General features: G+C 44.6%; 2 protein-coding genes across 8 annotated transcripts in view; one reads left to right on the top strand and one right to left on the bottom strand.

Annotated features, from left to right (window-relative positions):
* Nucleotides 1–589: 589 nt before the first annotated feature.
* On the bottom strand, nt 590–11,876 carry VPS72 (vacuolar protein sorting 72 homolog). 2 transcript variants are annotated; one of them, XM_049616297.1, is made up of 6 exons: nt 11,662–11,876; nt 7,421–7,573; nt 7,123–7,237; nt 6,549–6,725; nt 1,484–1,628; nt 590–1,165 (listed from the first exon to the last, which is right to left on the bottom strand). In XM_049616297.1, the coding sequence occupies exons 1-6, from the start codon at nt 11,776–11,778 to the stop codon at nt 778–780; spliced, it is 1,095 nt and encodes a 364-aa protein (XP_049472254.1). In that variant the 5' UTR covers nt 11,779–11,876; the 3' UTR covers nt 590–777. The 2 variants fall into 2 exon arrangements, with proteins under 2 accessions (XP_049472254.1, XP_049472255.1); XM_049616298.1 differs by lacking the exon at nt 11,662–11,876 and adding an exon at nt 11,220–11,610.
* A 104-nt stretch (nt 11,877–11,980) lies between these two features.
* The window catches only part of PIP5K1A (phosphatidylinositol-4-phosphate 5-kinase type 1 alpha), a 40,595-nt gene continuing 29,859 nt past the window's right edge, over nt 11,981–22,716 (top strand). For 3 of the 6 annotated variants that reach the window (XM_049616288.1, XM_049616286.1, XM_049616285.1), the window contains exon 1: nt 15,247–15,792. In XM_049616288.1, coding sequence (XP_049472245.1) covers nt 15,711–15,792 — 82 coding nt within the window. In that variant the 5' untranslated portion in view covers nt 15,247–15,710. Of the gene's footprint in view, nt 12,113–15,244; nt 15,793–22,716 lie in introns of those variants that run through there. The other 3 variants (XM_049616290.1, XM_049616291.1, XM_049616287.1) reach the window with 3 other exon arrangements.

The following is a 22,716-nucleotide window of genomic DNA, read 5'->3' as shown; positions in this document are numbered from 1 at the left end:
CTCCCACCTCCCACCAGGCTCTGGTCCATAAGCCCCCTGCCTTCCCACCTACCAGTCCTGGTGGCCACCTCCCTTCTCACCTCCCCTTCTGTCGGTTGGTCTGTCAGTGCTACTGGAGCACTGTCCCCGCGGCAGGAAGAGCCCAGTGCCGGGAAGAGGGTGGGGGAACAGTGAGCTCAGCATTTTATTATTTTAGCTCTGGCCAGGTGGGGGGTGGTGGGAGATCACATATACACAGCCCCCATACCCTGCCCAGCCCTGAGAGCCTCTAGTGGCCACTCACAGCCATGGCACTTCCTTCCCTTCCTGCATGTAAGCCAGAGTCCTAGAAACTAGGGGAATCATGTCATTCCTTCTTATTTGGTGTCTTGCTATATTCAAAGCAGTGAATATAAGGTGATATAAAGGAGAGTACAGGAATTTCGTTTGGAGGTCTAATTTAAAGGTGTTTATAATCCAGCTGGAGGAGTGAATACTTACAATTTAAAAAGGGCAGCTCATAATAAATGCTATTAAACAAAATAAAGACCCATATATACTCAGACATTCACAAAGACTTCTTGCTCCCAACTCAATGAGACACCAGACAAAGGGGATCTTTCTCTTTTATTAGATTAAAAAACACAAATAAAACCAATAGGAACTGGGGGGAAAGAAAGATGGAAAAGGGCCAGGCAAAGGTCAGAGATGACCAAGAGGAGAACCAGGGAGAGGAAGGGGAACATTAAGAGCCCCAAGTCAGGGCAGGAAAGAGGTTTCTAAGGACTACTCCTCTCCTTATTTGATGACAATTTTCTGGCGCAAGGCTCGAGGCCCAGAGCCAGGGAGGGGCTCGGGAGGTGGCGGGCCAGGGCCCAGCGCTGAGGCCGTGGGCGGCAGTCCGTGGGCAGTGATGTACTTCTTATAGGCCTCACGGATGATCTTGAAGGCTCGAGCAGTGGCGTAGGGGATGTCTGTGACAGGGTCCCGGTACAGAGCTGGGCGATGGGTCACAGGGCAGACCTCCCGAACAGGGACCTTTGGGGGCCGCCCTTGGGGAAACCATTCCTCGAATGTCGCATCATCACTGAAAGTGATGAAGGTACGGGAGCAGCGAGCAGGAGGGACGATGGGTCCAGTGCCGGCACGGGGAGTCAGTGCAGAAGCTGTGGGAGCAGGATCCAGTCTGAGGGGAGAGACAGAGAAACACAAAAAGTCTGAGGAGAGAAAACAACAGACAAAGAGATAAGACAGGTGAGGAAAGAGAGGAAGGAGGCAGAATGACGGCAACAATCGGAGAGAATCTATTAAGTGACAGATGGGGAGAAGCAAGCTGTGCTGGGTGGGAAAACTGCTGAGAGAGGGGAGAGAGACTAAAAACAGAAAGAAACACAGCTGAGGGAAGAGGACCCTGAAGGACATCTGTGTATTGGAGAGCTGTGTGAGGAGAACTGAGGATGGCAGGGAGAAGGCTCTCTTCCCTTCTCCCCTGTGACGCACTCACCCTTCCACATCCACATTCTCTTCTTTAGGGCCTGGCTCCCCAACGAGCGGCACCGTCACCGAATGATAGGTGATTATGGGCCCAGGGCACTTCCGCTTCTTGTGCACCTGCTTCTTTTTGTCAGCCTCAAGCCGCTCATAGGTCTCTTCAGGGTCAAAGGGAGGAATGAGGGGGCGGTGAGTTCCCCCGTGCCCACACTCATGTCTGTCCTGTCTAGTCCCTGCCTGCCCAAGCCACTCACACCAATCCTCTGAGGCCCCCCTAGCACCTCCTAGTTCCGACATTCTTTGCTTGACCACCCCCCAACCCCCGACATCCTCTCCGCCCACCTCTCCCGTTCACTCAGCTCCTCACGCACTCAGACAGCAGGACTCTGGAGCTGGAAGGAACCCTTGGATGAGGAGCCTGTTTGCCCAAGCTGCCCTGTCCGCTCACTCCCAGCCACGGCAGCGCGCTGCGTCTTCAGGCATCTCTGGTCATTACAGAGTTCTCTCCTATTTCCAGCTGAAATATGTTGCCTGATGACACTGTTTCACCTTTTCAAGCTGTAAAGGACACAGGTCCAACCTGTCTTCCCCATGACAGTCCTTTACATAGTTGAAATTAGTATCCAGGTCTCTCCCTCCAGGCCGATCACAACACCCATTCCTTGAACCATTTCTCATAAAACATGGTTTTGATTCACACTCTCTTTTTGCTAACCCCTGTGCCTAGGACACTTCCATTACTGTACTTTTCACAGTCTATGGCAGAGGCCACATGCTGGCAGCTCCTCTAAGTGTTTTGTTTGATCTGTATTGTATTTTAGAGAAAATTTGAAATAGTTACTGATATTTGAAAATGAGGAAATTACGTTTAAATACAGAGATTTCTGGTCCTTTTTTTTTTTTTTTTTTTGAGAGAGTGGGCACATGTGCAAACGGGGAGAAAGGGCAGAGGGAAGGAGAGAGAATCTTAAGCAGGCTCCATGCTCAGCACAGAGCCAGACGCACGGCTTGATCCACAACCCTGGGATCATGACCTGAGCTGAAATCAAGAGTCAATCAACTGATTGAGTGGCCCAGGTGCCCCTCTGGTCCTTCTTAAAAAAATAACAAGGAGGGGCGCCTTGGTGGCTTAGGTTAAGCGTCCAACTTCAGCTCAGGTCACGATCTCACAGTTTGTGAGTTGGAGCCCTGCATCAGGCTTTGAGTTGATAGCTTAGAGCCTGGAGCCTGTTCGGATTCTGTGTCTCCCTCTCTCTCTGCCACTCCCCCGGTCACATTCTGTCTCTGTCTCTCTCTCAAAAATAAACATAAAAAAAAAAAAAAATTAACAAGGAAATCGGGCAACCTGGCATCTGCGTTGTCACATGGCAACAACGAGCTGGGCAGAAGAACCAATCCTCCTTCTGAGCGCTCCTCTTATTCGCCACAGTCCTGTCTGGACAGTGACACTGCTCTATGGTAGTTCATCGCTGGTACACAGGTCTCCTCCTGAAGGGCAGTGACTGTGACTCATGTTACCTACATATTATCAGGGCCATGCGGTGTGCCACCCATTACAGGCACTCAACAAGTATTTGTTAATGTTCAGTAGGGCAAAATATTTCTGATCCCTTTCCTCTGAATGAACTCCAAATTTCTGTTTCTTAAGTGCACATCCAATCTTCTAGATAAAGTCTGACCAGAAAAGTGTGCTCTGGAAACCCCACCAATGATTTAGCCTCTCTCGTACTTGGAATTCTGGTTGGTAATGTTGCTTTCTTTCCCTTCTGCCAACCTTCCAACACTTCCCCTTTCAAACACTTCCCTGTACCTTCTGGAACTCCTGCTCTATAACCAGCCAACTCATCTATGTCCTCAAGTTTCTCACTGTGAATTCCTTCCACAACTTGTCTTCCTGGAAGCCTGTCATCCCAAGGCCACTGCTCTCCCTGCAGCCCTCTGGTGGAGGTCTCTCGTCCTGCCACCTCCCATGCAGGGTGTGCCTGGGTCCTGTTGAGCCCACACTGCAACTTTAGACCACTGCTTCTCTCCCCACGCGCAAACCCACTTCTCTCTGGAGACTTATGCCACCAGGCTAGATCATGTTTCTTTCCTGTCATGCTCACTCCCTCACTCTCTGAAGACTTCAGCAATGCTTTCCACTGTTCCTCTCCACTCAACTCTTCTCATCCTTCATCACCCTGGTGACCTCAAAGTGCACATGGGTAGCCCCTTCAACATCCCATCCCCACAGTTTACGGATCTCATCTTCCTGTCCGTGACACATTTGTTGCTCCATTCCACTATGGCTACAGCCGGGAACTGCCCCAGCTCTGAAATACTAAAAATCACACATCCCAGGCTCTGGCCGCAACATCCTATGCTTTGGGTGTTTTGCTCCACAATTCTAGATATCCTCTGTCCTTTATACCTCCCATACATGGATCTCTCCTCATTCTATCTGGCACCCCCCTCCAGTCTTCATTGTTCTTTTTTTTCTTCCAGTTTCCTTTTTAAATCAAGGTTAGGTTCCTCAACCTATCATTTCAGTCACTCTCATCAATCTACACTCCCTGGTCCAGACCTGGATTGCTGAGTGCTCCTGGAAAAATACTACACAACAGGCTAGACTGGAACCACCATGAATGCATGTTCCCCAAATTCAACAGACTCCCCCAACACCAGCAGATAATTCTATCTCAACTATTTCTTTTCTTTCTTCTTCTTCTTATTACTTTTTTTTAGGGAGAGAGAAGATGTGCGTGCAGTGGAGAAGAGGCGAGGGAGAGAGAGAATTTAAGCAGGCTCCATGCTCAGCACAGAGCTCGACACGGGGCGCGATCTCACAACCCTGGGATCATGATCGGAGCTTAAATCGAGAATCAGATGCTCAACCGACTGAGCCACCCAGGCGCCCCTGAACTACTTCAAGCACATTTCACTATCTTCAAGCTTCCAACTCTATGCCCAACACCTGACAGGTGATAGTGCCTAAAAGACATCAGATGAGAACCACTCCAATGTCCTGCTATGGGTTTATAAACCTCCAACTACAAGCCATCCTTCCTTCCTCCTCCATAATTTAGGCCAATTCTTCCACCTGTACTCTAGCTACCCCACTCCCCCCACATCTCACTTCTCCAAAAACCCACCCTATTAACTATCCTTTCTTTCTTCTCTGTCATTAAACTTTCAGTTGCTTCTCACCAAAGACAAGAGTTCCTCTAATCTTAGATAAAACAAACAAGGAAAACTGTACATTGACCCCAGATCCTATAGGTTTTACTCCTTAAACCACCCTTCACAGCCAAGCTCTATAAGTTTGGCTCCCCAGCTGGCTTCAAAATGGTGTAGTCTCCAAAAAGTGTTCCCTAAGTTCATCTGACCTTGTCATCAAAACAAATGGACACTTCACAGTTCTCCTCTTGAGTAGCATTTCTGCAGCATTCAGCAGAGACTCTCTCTCAAACATTTTCTTTCCTTGGTGTTCTTTTTCTTTTTTTAATATTTATTTATTTATTTGGGGGGGAGGGAAGGGCAGAGAGAGAGGGAAGGAAAGAATCCCAAGCAGGCTCTGCGCTGACAGTGTGGGGCTCAAACCCACGAACTGTGAGATCATGACACGAGCCGAAACCAAGAGGCAGACACTTAACTGACTGACCACCCAAGTGCCCCTCCTTGGCATTCTTAAGATAAATTCTCCTGAAGTTCTCCAAATCCTGGCCACTGCTAAGCTCCTCTTGTACATCTGCAGGGTTCTCTTCGGCCTGTCTTCTCTTCCCCATGCTTTCTCCCTGGGTGATCTGATCCACTCCAATCTCATCAATGCTATCCATACTCTACAGACTTCCAAATTTCTGTTTCCAGCCTAGATCTCTTGTCCAAGCCCAGATGTGTACACTGAACTCTCAGCACTGCATGGACCACTCAAAAACTCCTCGAATTCAACATGTTCAAAAATGAACTTCTTGTCCCCCCTGCAGAACCTGCTTCTGCAGGGTCTCCGATGTCAGCTACTGGTACAAGAAGCCCGGGTGTTACCCTCCTTACAGTGGCCCAAACCAACCAATGTGGTCAAAGGATGAGGACTGTAATTACAGTGACATCAAGGTCACCTCACTGTTTGTGATGGTTCTCAGTCATTTCTGTTTTGAGGGATAGCTACTGTTTGAAAGTACTGAATTACCATCAAAGATTAAATATTCAATGTTAAAGTCACCATAACAAAACAGGAAAACAAACCCTGAAGATGTTGCAACTGAAGTAAATCTTTTCTCAATTATTGTGTTCTTTTGGAGTTATCTACATTTGAGAAATATAAAAGTAGAATGGGATGGGTCCCAGATATTCTGCATAAACAATACTCAACTCCACATTTGGGCTATCCATGTTTAATCATATGTGTTTGACCAAAAATAAAAGATTCAGAGAGAGAAAGATTCGACGGGGGTTGGGGGAGAAAGACAGAGAGAACAAAGCACATATTATAGGTGATTGTATGTGTTATTTCACTCAATAGAAGTATGCCCCAGATCGAGCATGTGACAGGATGTGTATAACCTGCCATTCCCTCGTGTACCTCTCATGATTTGCAACTCTCAACGCCCTATAAAGAAATACATGTTTTGTACAATATATTACTTTACGTGACAGTGTACTCGGCACATAAACTGAAGGGATTTTAAAGAATTTTGACTTTAGCTCATCTCATGGACTAATTCTGGCAAATTTCTAATTTTCATGATTATCATTAAAGGAGGCATTATCACCCCACCTTGTGAACCAGGACAGCAAGATGCAAGTAGGTTAAGCAATCTGTCAGCAGTCTTACAAGCAACTGAACGGCAGAACTAGGATTTGAACTCAGTTCTATTCGATTCTTATTTTATACAAACACACTTTTTCTTCAATGTAACTTGTTCTTTAGAGCCCAGCTAACTGCCTCACTCCTTGCTCCTAATCCCTCACTCTCCCCATTTCCTTCCTCTGATTCCCTTCTTCTGGATCTTCAACCCCCCCCCTAGCTCTTCAGGCCCTTCAGTCTCCGTTTTTCTAAGGTTCCCCCTCCCTCTGCCCACTAGTCTCAAAACCAGACTGACCTAGTGAACGTAAGTTGAGCTCCTCTGTGATCTTGGCCTCTCTTAGCAGCTCCTCCTGGGTCAGTGGCCGCTCACAATGGGGCCCCTTTCGCCGCCGTGACTGTCCCTGCCTCTCCTGTACCCGAAGAAATGTCTGTCTTGTATGCTCAGCTGTAGACTGACGCATGGACTTCCGACCTGGGGAAGAAGTCAGAGAGGAAGAAATCTTTGAATTCATGTCCACCTCCTTTATTTTTAATTTTAAAACTTATTTGGAAATCATTTCAAACTTACAAAAAAGTTGTAAGAGGAGTCCACAGAAAGTACCTATGTATCCTTTACCCAGATCACTTCCTGTTAACCTTTTGCCCCATTTGCATCGCGTGTGTTTTCCCGAATGATTAAGTTGCACACATCTTAGTTCTCGACCCTAAATACTTCACTGTATATTTCCTAAGAATAAGGGCTTCCCTTATATAACCATAGTACAGTTGTCAACTTCAGTTAACTTGCCATGAATACAATACTTTTTCATTATGTTCTGATTGACCCAATTGACCCAATTGTCAATTGACCCAAACATCTCCACACTCACTGTCAGAGCCATCATCCTGTAGTTCTAATGGCAGCAGTGCTTTCTCTTCTCGGGCCTTCTGAGAGCTACCAGCTGGAGTGCTGACCTTTCGAGGCCTCAAGCTCTTGAGAGGCTCCTGGGAACAGATTGGAATCAGATACCATGGAACAGAAGTAATACGGAGAAAGATGAGGATTTTAAGAGAAAACTAGTCCTGTGGGAAATAGGACTGGCATGGGGAGTCCTGTGACCTTATGAAGGGCAGAAGAGAAATTATGGGAAATTACAGGAGTCCAAGAAAACCAGGATACCCCTGCACCTTATATGCTTTGGTGACTACTCGGCGCTTCCTTCTAGGCTCTTCTGCTTCTGCATCACTGGATGGTTCATCCCCTTCATCAATGTCAAAGTCAGAGTCCACTTCATCCTCTGTGTCTGACTGGTCCCCTTGATATTCATCATCTCCAGATTCCTGAGGATATAAGGAGAGAAGGTTCTCACTGTCACTGGAGTCATCAGTGCCCCTCCAGGTACAGAATCTCTTTGGTTTCTTGGTAAAAGCTGCCCCATTCTCCTTCCCAACCCAGCTCTTCAATTTCCTTAGGCAAGAAGCTCTTCTAGTTAATGGCCTTTGGCTCCAGCACCACCTCTTTCGGCAGTCATTAACTGCCCTTTACCCGTAGCACACAGCGTTAAGTCCTGGGATACAGAAAGGATTTGGTTTGGTCTTTACCTTCAGGGGTCTCACAGTCAGGCAGAGGACAGGATATAATTATAAAAGGAAGTTTAAATACAAGACAACATATAAGGTATCAAATGGTACTAAAGTGTTATAGGAGCTCAAAGGAAGGCACACTTGCTATAGATTGGTCATCTGGGAGGGTCTAAACTTTAGACTTTATTCCTTTAGAGCAGGGGTTGGCAAACTTTTTCTGTGAAGGGCTAAAACAGAACAGGTAGCGGGCCAGATTTGGTCATCACGTCACAGTTTGCTGAGACTCTAAAGAACAAAGAGAACTTGAGCCATGGTTTAAGATACTGGTAGTGTTTTGGGGCGCCTTGGAGGCTCCGTCAGTTAAGCGTCTGACTCCTGATTTCAGTTCAGGTCATGATTTCACAGTTTGTAAGATCGAGTCCCACTTTGACCTCCATGCTGACAGCGCAGAGCCTGCTTGGGATTCTCTTTCTCTCTCTGCCCCTCTCCCATATGCACTCTCTTTCTCAAAATAAATAAACTTACAAAATAAAATAGGGACGCCTGGGTAGCTCAGTCGGTTGAGCCTCCGACTTTGGCTCAGGTCATGATCTCACAGTCTGTGGGTTTGAGCCCCGCGTCGGGCTCTGTGCTGACAGCTCAGAGCCTGGAGCCTGCTTCAGATTCTGTGTCTCCCTCTCTCTCTGACCCTCCCCTGTTCATTCTCTGTCTCTCTCTGTCTCAAAAATAAATAAACATTAAAAAAATTTCTTTTAAATAATAAAATAAAATAAAATAAGATAAAATAAAACATGGGTAGTGTTTAGACAGCCAAGAGGGCAGAGGTAACATGGGTAGATGGAACAGCAAGAACAAAGATGCAGAAGCAGGAATGTGCATAGCCTATTTATAGAATAAAGATTTAGACCTAAGTAAAGCAGAAAGTTTTTCTTGGGCAAGAAATCTTCCTAGCTGATTGCCTTTGACTCCAGCACAGCCTTCTTCCAACATTTCCTGACTGCCCTATAAGGCTCTAAGACTTGAAAAGGTTGCATTCAGTCTACAGAGAGACTTACATTATCAGGCTAATAAACTCATGAGTTTAATTTGCAGGCCAAGGATTCTCAATCCTCTCCCTCTCCTTGCTTTTTCCAGTACTGATAATCATTGCTGAGGTAAACTAAAGTTACTGAGAAATAGGTCTCATTCCTCAGGTGTGTTGGAACAGAAAAATAATTGGGTACAAGTACTAGTAATGGGGAGCCAATGAAGACTTGGGGAGATAGGAAGACTGTATACAAGGAGTGTTTCAGAAAGTTCTGAAGATGGTTAGCTGAGTGGAGTAGAGAACATGGGGCCTAGAATTGAAATTGAGAGAGTGCAGGTTAAGTCTAGAACGGCAGCCCCATTAAAAAGTAAAGGGAAAAATACACTTGGGGGCAGGGGAGTCAACTGGGCGGGGTGGCATCTCAAACATGTGGCTCTCTCTTCAATCAATGATGTAGACCAACAGGCTAATCTTGGTACATATGCTGCCAAAGCAAGCAAATAGCACAGAGAGTTGACACTCCAAGCTAGCCAGAGTTCAATCTTGCACTGATGACCATCATTTCCTCCCAACTGATGTTTGTGAAAGACAGCCTGGGAACACATTAATCCCCTCAGCTTTAACCTGGTATTAAGTCATCTCACCAGAGAATAGTAGTTCAACTACACATTAGCTTAGTATCCAATCAAAATACTTTCATTAAGTTAGGGATTTACTACCATTCCTTTGGCCCTTATTGAGGGTCATTAATAGACATGACTAGATAAGAGAATATTTCTACATCATCTGCCGAAACCCTGTTAGTTTATACATCTTATATAAGGATTAAATTCCTAGAATTTAGCGTTGAATAAGTTTTTCTCTTTTAAAGAATGTATATGCTTCTTTCTTACTGAAAAAAGAAATTCAGGGTTTGGCTGCCAGGAAGCTCACAGCTAAATTTAGTATCAATTGCTATTACCATTTTAGCCAAGGCTCCTGGTACAATTACTTCTGATCTGTCTCTATTTTTACTGTTCCTACTTTTTGTTTATATAGTAAGCCTCCTTTAATCCTTTTTGGAAGCATGAAGGGTACATATTAAATAACGACTCGTAAAATGACAGGAATAGGAAAATGGCCTTTGGGGGAGGGAAGAGAACATTCTATTTTAAACTATAGCTGTGTAAGTAATGACTCCCAATCAGTCATCAAGTCCTGTGGATTCAATTTCCTTAATGTGTCTTGAAACCTATTGCCCATGTTTCTCTACTCCCACTGCCTCTTTCATTCTCTTCATTAGAGTGAGGTTTCTAGAGTACAAATTTGGGGGCGCCTGGGTGGCTCAGTCAGTTAAGCAACCAACTCCCACGCAGGTCATGATCTTGCGGTTTGTGGGTTCAAGGCCTGCATTGGGCTGTGCTGATAGGTCAGAGCCTGGAGCCTGCTTTGGATTCTGTGTCCACCTCTCTCTCAGCCCCTTCCCTGCTCACACTGTCTTTTTCTCTCTCAAAAATAAACAAACATTAAATAAATTTAAAAATATTCTGTGTCTCCCTGTCTTTCTGCCCCTTCCCCGCTCGTACTCTCTCTCTAAAATAAACATTAAAAACTATATAAAGTACAGATTTGATCATGTACTTTGATGAATCTTCTCAGTCCTCTGGATGAAGAGCAAACTCCTTAACATGGTTCACAAGGCCCAACATGATCTGGCCCACGCCTACTCTCTCCAGCCTTACCAATCTTTATTCTCTTTCAAGGTCTGGAGAATGAGAGTAGACATGCAGGCTCCAGACCCAGACTCAGTACCTTTACACATCTGCTCCACCCCCTCAGTGGGCTAACCTTTCTCCTTACCCTGCTCTCAGCCCTACTGCTGTACATACAGCCACAGCTTACTTTTCATACTGTCCTAAGTTTAAACATCGTGTCCCCCAGGATGCCCATCCCCACCAATGACTCTGGCTCCCACATGTTACCACAGCACCCTATCCTTACCACTTATTTTACTCCTTATCACACAGTATTTCAACTGTTAATTCAGCTGCTTCCCCCATTGGGGTCTGGTATAGGTAAGAAAAAGTGTTCTTAATACTCTCTGCTTCCTTATAACCTGTCACAGTAGTTGGTTTGCCCTAGCTTCTCAACGGCTATTTTAAGAATGGACAGATTCAATCAATACAAGTGCCAATCCAATCCAGACCCTAGCCCAGGCACTAGACGTATTCTGTTGAACAAAACAGACCATCTCTAACCTTACAGAGTTTACAACCTAATAGGAAAGTATAAACAAGTAGGCAAACCAAATCTAATTACAATTTGAAATGTATACTATGAAGGAAATAAATGGGACACTTTTTATAGCAAAGAAGGGTTATCGAAGGAAACACTTACATTGAGACTTGAAAGCTGGAAAAAGCATAGGCTAAGCTCCTCTATTTTTTCTTTTTTGAAAAGAGATTCCTTTTTATACCTCTGGTGAAGAACCATACCGTGGGCCCACGACTATATACCGCGTGGCTGCGAGAAGCTCGCGTTACGTTAGACGTCAAGAGTGTGGTGAAAACAGGCAACTAGAAAAGTACACTGTCGGTTTCTGCCATACTCTGGGGTGCCTCCGGAGACCCTACCATCCCCGACCCCTCCAACCCCATCTAGGGCTCTACCTTCTAGTACTCCATTTTAAACCCCCGCCACCCCCGACTCTCCCACCCCGTCGCGAGTATCAGCTACCAGGGCTTCCACTCCATTCCCCGCCCCCTTCTTTGTCCGAGGTTTCTCCCTTCAGGACTCCCTTTAGCTTCCTCCCCTCCCTCTTCCTGGACCCAGCTCTTGCCTCTGTGAAACCCCCATAAGTCGTCTGGTAGAACTCGTCTTCCTCCTCTGCCTCCAGGAGGCCAGAAAGCCGGTTCCCCGCGGTCTTCCGGGGGGCCCGGCCCCCAGCCAAACTCATACCGCCTACCGAGACTGCGCCGCGATCAGAGGCCCCTCACCCAGCGCGGGTAGCGGAACTCGGCGCTCGACACCACTACCTGCGGGTGGTAGGCGGTGGCGGAAGCCAGTAGTCTGTCTACAGGCAGAGGTAGCAGAGCTTCGAGAGGCTCCTAGTCCCTTCAGCCGCGCCTTCCTCACTCTGCAGCCCCGCCCACCGGGAACGCGGAGACCACCGAGCTCCCGGTTCCAGTACGCGCGGACCTGGACTGTGGAACGATTGGGCTCGGTGACTCCAGGAGTCCTACTACCCTAAGTCCAGAATTTAGGAGTCAACAAACTTTCACTTAGAAGAGGTCAGTCTTCTACCTCTGCTCCAGTCCATTTTCCATTCTGCTTCTAGTAGGAACCTTTCTAAAAACCCAGACTTTGTCACTCTTCTACTCGAAGATGTTTAATGACTCCCTATCATCTACGGGTTAAAGTCCAAAATCCTTGAGGCAGAATAGTAGTGTGTTTTAAGAGCATAGCTTTAGAGCCAGCCATACCTGAGTTTGAGTTTAAGATCTTTTAGCTGTGTGACTTTGGACAAGTTGCTGAATCTCAGTTTTCATCTGTAAACTGGAACTAGGGACGCCGGCTGGCGCAGTGGGTAGAGCACGCGACTCCTGATATCAGGGTCTTGAGTTCAAGCCCCACGTTGGGCGTGGAACCTACTTAAGAAAATAACAAGGTGGGACGAATAATACTTATATTTTAAAGTTGTTGCAAAGATTAAGAGATATTAATCTTGTAAACTGCTTAACACAGGATTTAGTAAGCACATATGGTTAGTAGGTGCTAACTACTATTAACATGGCATTCAAGATCCTTCATAGTTTGGCCTCTCCCTACCTTTACAGCTTCACCTCCTGCCTCATTGTCCTATTCTAGTATCACTTTTCAATTCTTCGTCGTGCCTGCCTGCTTTTCCTTCTTAGGATTCTTTTCCTTACTTGTCTACCTGGCCAAATTCTGGCTCTATAAGACAGTAAAGTCTTCTACAGTCGCCAATCTTTCTTCCTGGCACAGTTTCCATAAACACGGAGGTCATGCCGCCTTGATTCTCTGGAATACTTCCAATATCAAATAGTCTGTGGTATTGTCAAGACCCTGTATCAACTTCTATCAACTTCTCTTCCTATCTTGTATTCTGAGAGTATGATTGTCAACCCATAGCACTTGTACATACTTTATGAATGGCAGCTATTACATTTTACTCTAATGATTTATGGGTCTGCCTCTCTCATTAGTCTGTGATCTTTCTGAGGGCGAGGACTTTATCTTCACCTGCGTATACCAGGAACTCTCATGGTGCCTAGGACATTGTTGGGGCTAAATAATGTCAATTCAGTGAATGAATTAATGAATGACAATTGAATGAATAAGGTACTCATCCTCTTATTTTGTGTCTACGTTGATCTTGCTTGCCCCTAGCCCCCTCCATTCTGACCTTAGGGACTATTCTAAGATATGATAAAATCTGTGTGTGTGTGCATGTGTGTGCACACTCACATATTTCTGTCAAATCTGTATACGTGGACCTATTTTGAAATCACCAGATTGCTCTACTTTTCCAAAATATATATTGGTGAACTCCTTTTTCAATTTCCTTGGGGCACCAAGCCAACATGTCCTGCTTTGCCTCTGCCTCCACACCCTGCCACGTCACCCCAGGTCTTCTATGCCAGGAATGTTACTGGGGAAGAGTGGCTTTGTGACTAAGAGGACACCCCAGGGATTGAGTGGGAGTGGAGGCAGAGATAATGTAAAGGGGGAAAAGATGAGAGACACCCTGGCCCCACTTTTTGAATTTTGCTTTCATTCCTTCATATATTCAGGAGACATGTATTATGCACCTACTTTGTGCCAGGCACAAAGATGCTTGAGATATAAAATGCTTAAGATATGAAAATGGGTAAGATGTAATCTTTGCCCTGAAATATTCAGTCTTGTGAGGAAGACAACAAGTAAACAGACTGACATAGTACCATGTAGTAGGAGTAATAGCAGCCATTTTCTGGTACATAAAGAGAAACAAAGACCCCTAAGAAGCTACAAAACAGGGATCTCTTCTTTTCAGGAGGGCTGAAATCAAATTCATAGATCAAATCCCAGGGAGAAGATCCCTCTATTTGACCTACTGCCTGAGTGAGTCAGGGCTTTATTGGTCTATTTCCAATTTTTAAATCAGAAACAGCTTTATTTCTACACCAGCTGATTTCTAAAATAACTCAGGAAATGGTAGCAACTCCATGCCTTTTATGGACACAAGTATAATTTATTCAATAAATATTTATTTGACCTATGAGCCAAATCCTGTGCTAGACAGTGTGCTCCCACCTGTCTAGTTCCTGTACTGTTAGTTGGGTGGAGGGGTATATGTATAGGCAACCGTAAAATACTTCAGTGTCGTTCAATTCCATTGCTATTGAATGAAATGGCAAATCATGTAGTTTGTCTACCTTCAGTACCCAATGGAATATGAATAATCCAGCAAGTGGCAGCAGGGAAACAATTATTTCTATCTTGAGAGAGGGGTAGAAGGCAGAGGTAAATAGGCAGTGGTAGTCTCTGGACTTCATGGTCCTAGGTTCCCTTTCGAGGACCCGGAAGACATCCGGATAGAGGATAACCAGGCCATCTTGGGGGCTGCAAACCAAGACCCCCCCCACACACACAATTTCTCTTCATTTATTAATTTCACAAATAATTATTGAGCCGCTACCATGTACAGGCTCACAAGATGGGAGGAGCTGGAGATACAAGAGTGAAACAGTCTTTGCTTTTCAGCAGCTTACAGTCCGATCAGTCTTCAGCTCCCCATCTGGTTTTCACAATCTCCAGGGTACTTTATTAATCCGAACGCTAGACTAGAATGGGGAATTTCTCTGTGCAGTTCGGTGCACTGATTAACAGAACCAAGGGTTTGCCTGGATCGCAGATAGATTGTGATATGGTCGCCTTCCGTGGCTTTTTCTGAGAGGTCTTCTGAATTCTATAACTGTGCCCAGCATTGCGCTTGAAGCCAAGTGTAGATCTGTTTTGAATGTCATTCAGAGGAAGGCAAGACAAGCACGCATGTTAAGCCAAACAGTAAACAAGCAGTAAAGCCGGAAGAATAGTCGCATGTGATGTTTTGTGATATTCAAGGGCTTAACGTCGCTGAGTTGACAACAGCGCCTCGGTGGGGAGCTCTAACCCTGGGCTCTAAAATTGAAGGCCAGCCGGGCCGGCTCTTACTTATCCCGAGCTCCGGCAACTCAGCCGGGTCCTTTCCAGAGACGAATTTAACTGGACCCACAGAGCCACCGTAGCGCTGGTTCACAGTCGGGGAAGAGCTAGTCTTCGACCTGTGGATTCGTTCGTGTAATGTGACCAACACCAGCCTTCCGATTGGCTCTCAGGGCCTCCCTCTTCTCCCCCTCATTGAGTGGGCTGGAACGCTGGAAAGGTTACGCGCATGCGCAGTTCCCGGATTTCCCCTGGCCACTGAGTGGAGCAGTGAGGTTGGGCGATAAACAGGCTGTGGCTGGGGAGGAGGGGCGGGGACGTTTGTTCCTCCGGGACTTTTCACGCCCCCTATTTCGTTAGGTGTGGTTAGGTTCGGACGCGGGGTCCTGGCGGCGGGCTGGAGCCTACTTCTTTGTGAAAGGGGAAAGTAGCTCCCTCGGAGCACTGGTGAAGTTGCGGAGCGGGTGCGAGACGGCGGTTTTCCCCTATGCCAGCCAAATGGTGCGGCCCTGAGCTGTTTCAGGACCCAGCCCGACGTGTCTGAGAGAGGCCCCGGAGGGGGCAGGGAGGTGGCCCGCAGAACGCGGGTTCTGTGAAGAGACGTGAGAAAATTCGACTCGGAGAAGAGGAAGAGCCCGATTGAAAGGGAGCGAGGCCGCTGAGGGGGAGGGGGCTGCCAAGATGGCGTCGGCCTCCTCAGGGCTGTCGTCGGTCGGGTTTTCATTCGCGGATCCCGGCGTCCCTTCCTGCGCCTCGTCCTCAGGTAATCAGGGCGGGGCGTGGGCAGGGGGCTGATGGCGGCTGTGCGATGGGAACGAGAGCGAGACCTGGGAGGGCACCTGTAACGGGATGTCCGAGGAGTTGCCGGTAAGGAGGACGGAGATTGGGTTTTCAAATAGGGCTTTCTGAGCGGGCAGGGGGAGTCTGAGGAAAGGATGGATTTGATTGAGGAAAGGGAGGCTCTCAAAAACACAAGCTGTCTTCGAGGAGACCGACTTGAGAACTTGAAAAGGGATGGAGATTGAAAATGGGGGTAGGAGGGTAACAGAAGGGAAACCGAAAGAAGTAGAGAAAACTGAAGTAAACGGAGGCCTTGTATTTAGAGGAATTAGTGTGAGAGGCAGGTGGAATTCAAGTTGACTATGGGGTTAATCGGATAAAAATGTGGAAGAGAAGCCATGGGGTTAAAACATGTTTAAGGGTTATGTGACGTTTTCTTTGGATTGCTGAGGAATTAGGGAATTGTGGGTTTTGTTGGGGGTGGGAGTTATTGGAGACCTTTTTCCTTAGAGGCCTCCCCCCTCGTGCGTCATCCCTTCCCAGTGCCGACCCCCGCGCACGCGCTCGACCCACATGCATTTATAGCAGACACCCTCCTTGGAGGATTCCCATTTCCAGACTGCCCACCTTTGGGAAGGAATAGGGCGTTTTGAAGGAAGGCGGAAAATTAGAGTCATGAAAGTCATGAAGTCATGAAGTTTCTAGACCCTAGAAAACAGATGGAGAAGATGGAATGATGCACACTAGAGGCTGAGAGAGGTTGTGATGGGAATTAGGCCTGGGAATGATGGGGTGCTTGGGAGGTGGTTGTACGTGCTGTGGAGAAATATTGTATAATAGGAAATGCACTGGAAGAATGCTTAGGCTGTATCAGGAAACCGGCACTTGGAGCACTGAGCCAGGGTAGTTAGAAACTACTGGAGATTGAGGCAGGGCGGAGGAGCCCACAAGAAAAGCAGCAGATTGTGTGTAGGAGGGAAAATGCGTGTAAGTGTGGGGAGGTGGGTGGAAATTGAGTCAGAAACTGTTCTAGAGCTTCCATCAGAAATGTCTGGTGTTCCACAGTTACTGTTGCCTCTACAGGCAGGAGAAGCTGTCAGATGTTGGATGCTGTACTTGAGAGGTTGACATTTCCTTAGGCCTGCGATTGCATCCTTGCCTTTTGACTTGGCTAAATAGAGGGTTCCCGCTTTCATATTCCAGCTGGGATGAGCTTGGCTACATGGTCACAAGTATCTTCTTCATAAGCTGCAGTTTTATTTATGTACATCTATTTTTAGTTTCTTGAGAGGTGTTTTTTGCCTTTCCTGTAAAAGCATTAGAGGACCAGAGCAACTCGTGTTGCATTCTAAGTGCGAAGGATGAGGTAAAATAACAGGTGTTTTTCTAGAGTAGTCCCTTAATTTAAACCTTTTCTCTCTTTCCCCCAATGCAGAAAAGAAGGTTGTGTGTAGTTCTTAAGCTTATAAGAAGTTAGGTGTTCTATTAGAACCAGGGTAACCTTAAAAGCCATGTATTTATGTTCCAGGATTTGATTCAGCCTCTGTCCCATGGAAGTATTGGCCATGTGGGCAGATTTAGGAGTAAAGGAAAATTTCTTTTGTCACTTAATGGAATCATCTTCCTCCTCTTTCATCTCTACTGCTTCGGATAGTCCTGCTGTCTTTTTCAGATGTCATTGTTTGATATTTTTATGTTTTTATGTTTACTGCCAGATCCTACAGCTAGCAGTTAGTAATTCAGATGGTGTAAATGTTTTTGTCCTATTGTGTTTTCACCAGAAAATAAAATACTGGGTTTCAGTGGACGTTACAGCTCCTTGACTCCATGATGTTCATATGAGAAGTCAAGGTATAAAAATGTCTAAAAATAGCTTCAGATTCTTACTTTTGTTTCTCACACCTTCCATCTTTGCTTCTTTGACAAATGTTGAAACAATTGGATTAAGAAATTAAGAAAAAGTGTTTATAAATAGTCCTGAAAACCTGATGGGATTTTTGTGTCCAGATCCATAGTGTTGACTTTTTTTGTGTATCTTCACTTTCACTTAGGTTTGGCCTTAGTAAATTTAATTTAATAAAATATTTCATTCTAAGGATGTGATTGAAGAAGAAGGATATTAGATTCTGATGCAAAAAAAAGGCTATTAGAGTTTTTTTTTAATTTTTATTTTTTTTAATGGGTTTTATTTGTGATTGGGGGTGAGTGTTGCTGTGTCTGGATGGTACCAGGGGAATTAGGACATTGACACGAATGAGTGATGGTTTATGATTTCCTAAATTGTTAAAGGTAAGAAGGCTGGCTTTGTAGAAATTCAAGTAGGAGATTGTGTGTGTGGGTTTTGTAACCATTCTAAAACCAATTTATTGTTCTTAGATGTTTAGCTGAGCTCACTTAAGTTTTGGTGGAACTCTCTTTGACAATATTGAAAATGGATTCAAGGTTAAGAACGTTAGGATTCAGGGATAGGTTGATGTCTTAGATAAGCTGCCTATAACCTTTGGAGGCTCAAAATCTTTTGGAATTCAAATTAAGAAGGACAGATTATTTGGAACAGTCATTCCCTGTCTAGATTATTTCACCATTAAGTCAGAGCTGGTCTTTTATTCTGCTGACATGTGAAATACAGAGGTTAGATCAAACCATACACTCTAAGTGATGTTTGACATCTTTTCCCATTGGAATAATTAATTACCATGTTTCGATTTGGGGGAAGCAGTTATAAATGAATATCAGCTTACAGCAGCCATCATCATGTGCTTGTTCTTAACACTTTGTTAATAAAAGTTGATGCAGTTTGCCTTCTAGTCTCAGCTATTTGGTGTGCAAAGGAAATTTATTCCTTCTTTTGCTTTCTCCCCATCCTCATTATTTGGACAGTGGCACCACTTAAAATTAGCCCTGATGAGGTGCTGTTGACAGTATGACCATCTGTCACACCAGTGTGCAGAGAGCCTGTTTCCCTATCTGTAGTTTGACTAGTTTATCAAGAGCTTGAAATTCAGGGGCGCCTGGCTGGCTCAGTTGGTACAGCATGTGACTCTTGATCTTAGGGTTGTGAGTTCAAGCCCTACATTGCTGTACAGAGGTTACTTAAAAACAAAATCTTAAAAAAAAAAAAAAAAAAAGGATTTGAAATAAGCCACTGCATCCCTTTTTTAAACTACCATGAAGGGAGTAAGGAGTTTCTGTTTTGGAGACTTGATTTGAAGGAGTTAGAAAGTAAAGTTAGAATGCTAAGGTGTACACTGTTCTCTGAAATAAGAGCTTTGTGATAAAATCATGCGTGACTCCCCCAAGAAAAAGTACTCGAAACATTAGAAGATCATGAACCTGTAGTTCCTTTTTGCTTCAGACAAGAACATTTCTGAAATTGTGGCCCTTCACCTATGTGATTTTATGAGCACAAATGATTTGGAAATAACTTTATAGCTCCTTTCCTGACTTCATGTAACTGCTGAGGGAAACCCCAGAGAACACAGGACTGAAGCATTTTTGCTTGGGACCTTTATAGTAGGGCCAGCCTCATAAATCCTTGATTTTGGTAGCTCTCTTCTTCCCAGAAGAGCCCTACTAGTCAATTAGCCTGTAATCTGATAACTCCAAATGGTAGGGATTTTGTTGAGTATTTTGTTGTTGTTGTTGTCTGTGTTCTGTCTTGTTCTCTAGAGAGAGAATGAGTGTGTGTGCAAGCTCGTGTGAGGGGGAGGGGAGGGAGAAAGAGAGCGCATCTTAAGCTGGCTCCACTCTCAGTCTAAGGCTCAATCTCATGACCTTGGGATCATGACCTGAGCCGAAATCAAGAGTTGGACACTCAACTGACTGAGCCACCCAGGCGCCCATCCGTGTTCTTTGTGTCCAGTGTAAAACATTTGTAGGCTGGTCCTTTACCCTTCAGTGCTTCTGTTCTAGTGGATAGTAATACAATTTAAGCCACTTTACTGGAGTGAGAAACTGAAATTTGGAAATATAAAGATAGAACAGAATGTCATGTAGTCAGAATATGACTAGGTTCACCATTTTGGTTGACATTTTGTAAGTAGGGAGAGATATTGCTGTTTGTTTTCTCCATTGGGGTTTTGACACTTCTTTTTTACTTTTGTTCCCTTGGGTAGATTCTGACAGAAAACTGACATCGGAATGTCACTGTTTTTGTTTAACCATTTATTTCTGCCATGGCTGCTCAAACTTGGTCAAGTATGATTATACAGATTTTTTAGGTGTCTAGTATCAGATATTAATTGGTAATAATGTACTGATAAGTTGGCTTTGGATTCAAAATTGTATGTTTTGTTGGTTTCTGTGTGTGGTTCTGGGTTGATACAAACGTCTTCTGATTAATATTTGCCCAAATAGGTGCCAGCTACTAGTTATTACATGTTTTATTAGTCTGTGTTTCTTTGATAATATAATGGAAACTGTAGCCTGTGAAGTGAATAACAGAGATAAAACCAGGCCAAAGACAGAACTGGGGATAAAGAAGGGAAGGTGGTTATTTTTATCCTTTAATCTGGATATTTTCTTTCCTAGAATTTTAGGGTATTCTTGCTTGACATAAAGTAAGAGCAAAGTTGTTAGTTTCTTCTCTCTTTCTGTTGACTGGGTGTGTTTCTTGATCATAGATAAAAGTATGTTTGAGGAAGTATACTATTTTCTGATAGCCTGGTAGAGGGAATCTCTGTTTCTCTGTGTTCCAAACCCCAGTCCGCCATTCAGTCTCAAAGAGAGAGTGTTTGGGTTGATGGTATTTATTTCCTAGAGGAAACCCCTTCCTAGCCAGTTTCCCCTATCTCGCTTCACTCCCCCACCCTTTCCTATCAAAGGAGAGCATTGTTTAGTTTCTGTGTATGTGTTGATTGGTTTTGTTCACACTTCCTGTGAGCTTCCATCATTCTTTTTACAGTTTTCTATTTGAAATGAACTTTTTTTCCTCAACCACTCCATTTTTTTAAACTTTGTCTCCCAGTCATTTTTCTTTCTTCTCCTGTGAAATTCCAGTCTGTTTGTTTGTAATGGCTGTAGACAATATGTATTTCTTTTTAAAGGTTTTATTTTTTTTAAGGATAATTTTTAAGTTTATTTATTTTGAGAGAGAGAGAGAGCATGCACGCAAGTGGGACAGGGGCAGAGAGAGAGAGAATCCCAAGCAGGCTCTGCATCCCTGAAGATTTTTTTTTTTTTAATTTTTTTTTTCTTTCTTTATTTTTTTTTTTTAATTGTTTTTAATGTTTATTTATTTTTGAGACAGAGACAGACAGAGCATGAACAGGGGAGGGTCAGAGAGAGAGGGAGACACAGAATCCGAAACAGGCTCCAGGCTCTGAGCGGTCAGCACAGAGCCCGACGCGGGGCTCGAACCCACGGACCGTGAGGTCATGACCTGAGCTGAAGCCGGACGCTCAACCGACTGAGCCACCCAGGCGCCCCTGAAGATTTTATTGTTAAGTAATCTCTACACCCAACATGGGGCTCGAACTTAGAACCCCGAGGTCAGGAGTCACATGCTCTACTGACTGAGCCAGTCAGTTGTCCCTGTAGACAATGTATTGGTAAACATCTGATTCCAGAAAAAGCTCCTTTCTGTTGAGTCTGAGGAAGACTTTGGCAAGAGTAAGGAGGGCAAGTTCTTTGCAGGGAGTTCAGTATATCTTATTATTTACCTTATATACTTAACTGAGCAATGTGGGTTTAACCCAGAAGAAGCACTATCCCAAAGATCAGCAGTGTTGATGGGGAGTGGTCTTAAGGAAGGTAAGCAAGGGAAGTTGTGGGGAAAGAATGGGAAGAGGTCTTTTTAGCATACATAATCAGCTGAAGTAGAGTAGATTTCCAGTGAACAATGTAGGTAAACAAACTTGGTAAACTTCAAGTTTTCATTGACAAGAACCTGTATAGGGACACCTGGGTGGCCTCAGTTGGTTAAGTGTCTGACTCTTGATATCGCTCAGGTCACGATCTCACAGTTTATGATTTCAAGCCCTGCTTTGGGTTCTGGGCTGACAGTGTGGAGCCTACTTGGGATCTTTTCTCTCCCTTTCTCTTTGCCCCTCCCCCACTCGTGCTCTCTTTCTCTCAAAAAATAAATAAAAATAAACTTAAAAAAAGAACCTGTATAAAAGGGATGACAACAAAGTAACATTATCTCTTATTTTCCTTGTAATTGCCTTGAAGTGCATTGTTTGGGGCAATGATATCATTAAAATTATAGACTTTCTCTGCTAAAGCCTGTACATTCTGATCCATCAAGAGTCCTTGCTTTTTGAGGATAGATAGAGCCAGGTTTGGAAATAGGAGGTGGTGATCTGCCAAGAAATCAAATACTTTTTGGCCATGAGTGGCTTATCCAGGAGACTCCTGTCTCTTCGGAAGGACACAATTTTTTTTCAACCAAAGTTTTAGTGCCAAGAAAACATATATGAGGCCTGAGAACCATGAAATTTGCCTTGTAGAAGTAAAAGTTTATCACTAGAGGGAAATGAAGAGGTATTTTAATTAACCTCATTTTCCAAATCTGGAAACTGAGGTTCAGAGAGCTTGTTACTAGTGGCAGAGGTGTTGTAGAAAGGCTGTATGTTACCAGGATGAGTTTTAGTAATCTTGTAACTCATTTCCTTGCTACTTAGTTGGCTGTTATCTGAGGTGACCTCAGGACTGGTAGATCAAACTGCTTTGTAGCTTTTGTTTCTAGGAGCATCCTTGGCTTTCTGACTTTTTTCTAGAAGATCCTTAGGAAAACTTGACACTTGATAGGAAACAACATTTAGCTTTCCTCTGGGATGTGGCTTGGTTTAGTCCTTATTGAGGGGGTGGTAATGGTACCTTTTTGTTTGTTTCTAAACAGTTTTTTGAGTGCTTAGGAGGTGGGCTGATACCTCAAACATATTTCTCAGTATTTTCATTTGGAGAA

This window comes from Panthera uncia (genome assembly GCF_023721935.1).
Source record: "Panthera uncia isolate 11264 chromosome C1 unlocalized genomic scaffold, Puncia_PCG_1.0 HiC_scaffold_4, whole genome shotgun sequence".
NCBI lineage: Eukaryota > Metazoa > Chordata > Mammalia > Carnivora > Felidae > Panthera > Panthera uncia.
This window is presented reverse-complemented; position numbering and strand designations above follow the sequence as displayed.

Bases quoted from the DNA above. Each gene is read 5' to 3' on its own strand.
- VPS72 (XM_049616297.1), bottom strand. From the start codon at position 11,778: ATGAGTTTGGCTGGGGGCCGGGCCCCCCGGAAGACCGCGGGGAACCGG. The intron at 6,726-7,122 runs GTGAGTGTGGAG...CTTCTTCCCCAG, and splicing joins ACAGGATGATGGCTCTGACA to GTCGGAAGTCCATGCGTCAG. The intron at 1,166-1,483 runs GTGAGTGCGTCA...CTCTCCCCTCAG, and splicing joins GAGAATGTGGATGTGGAAGG to ACTGGATCCTGCTCCCACAG.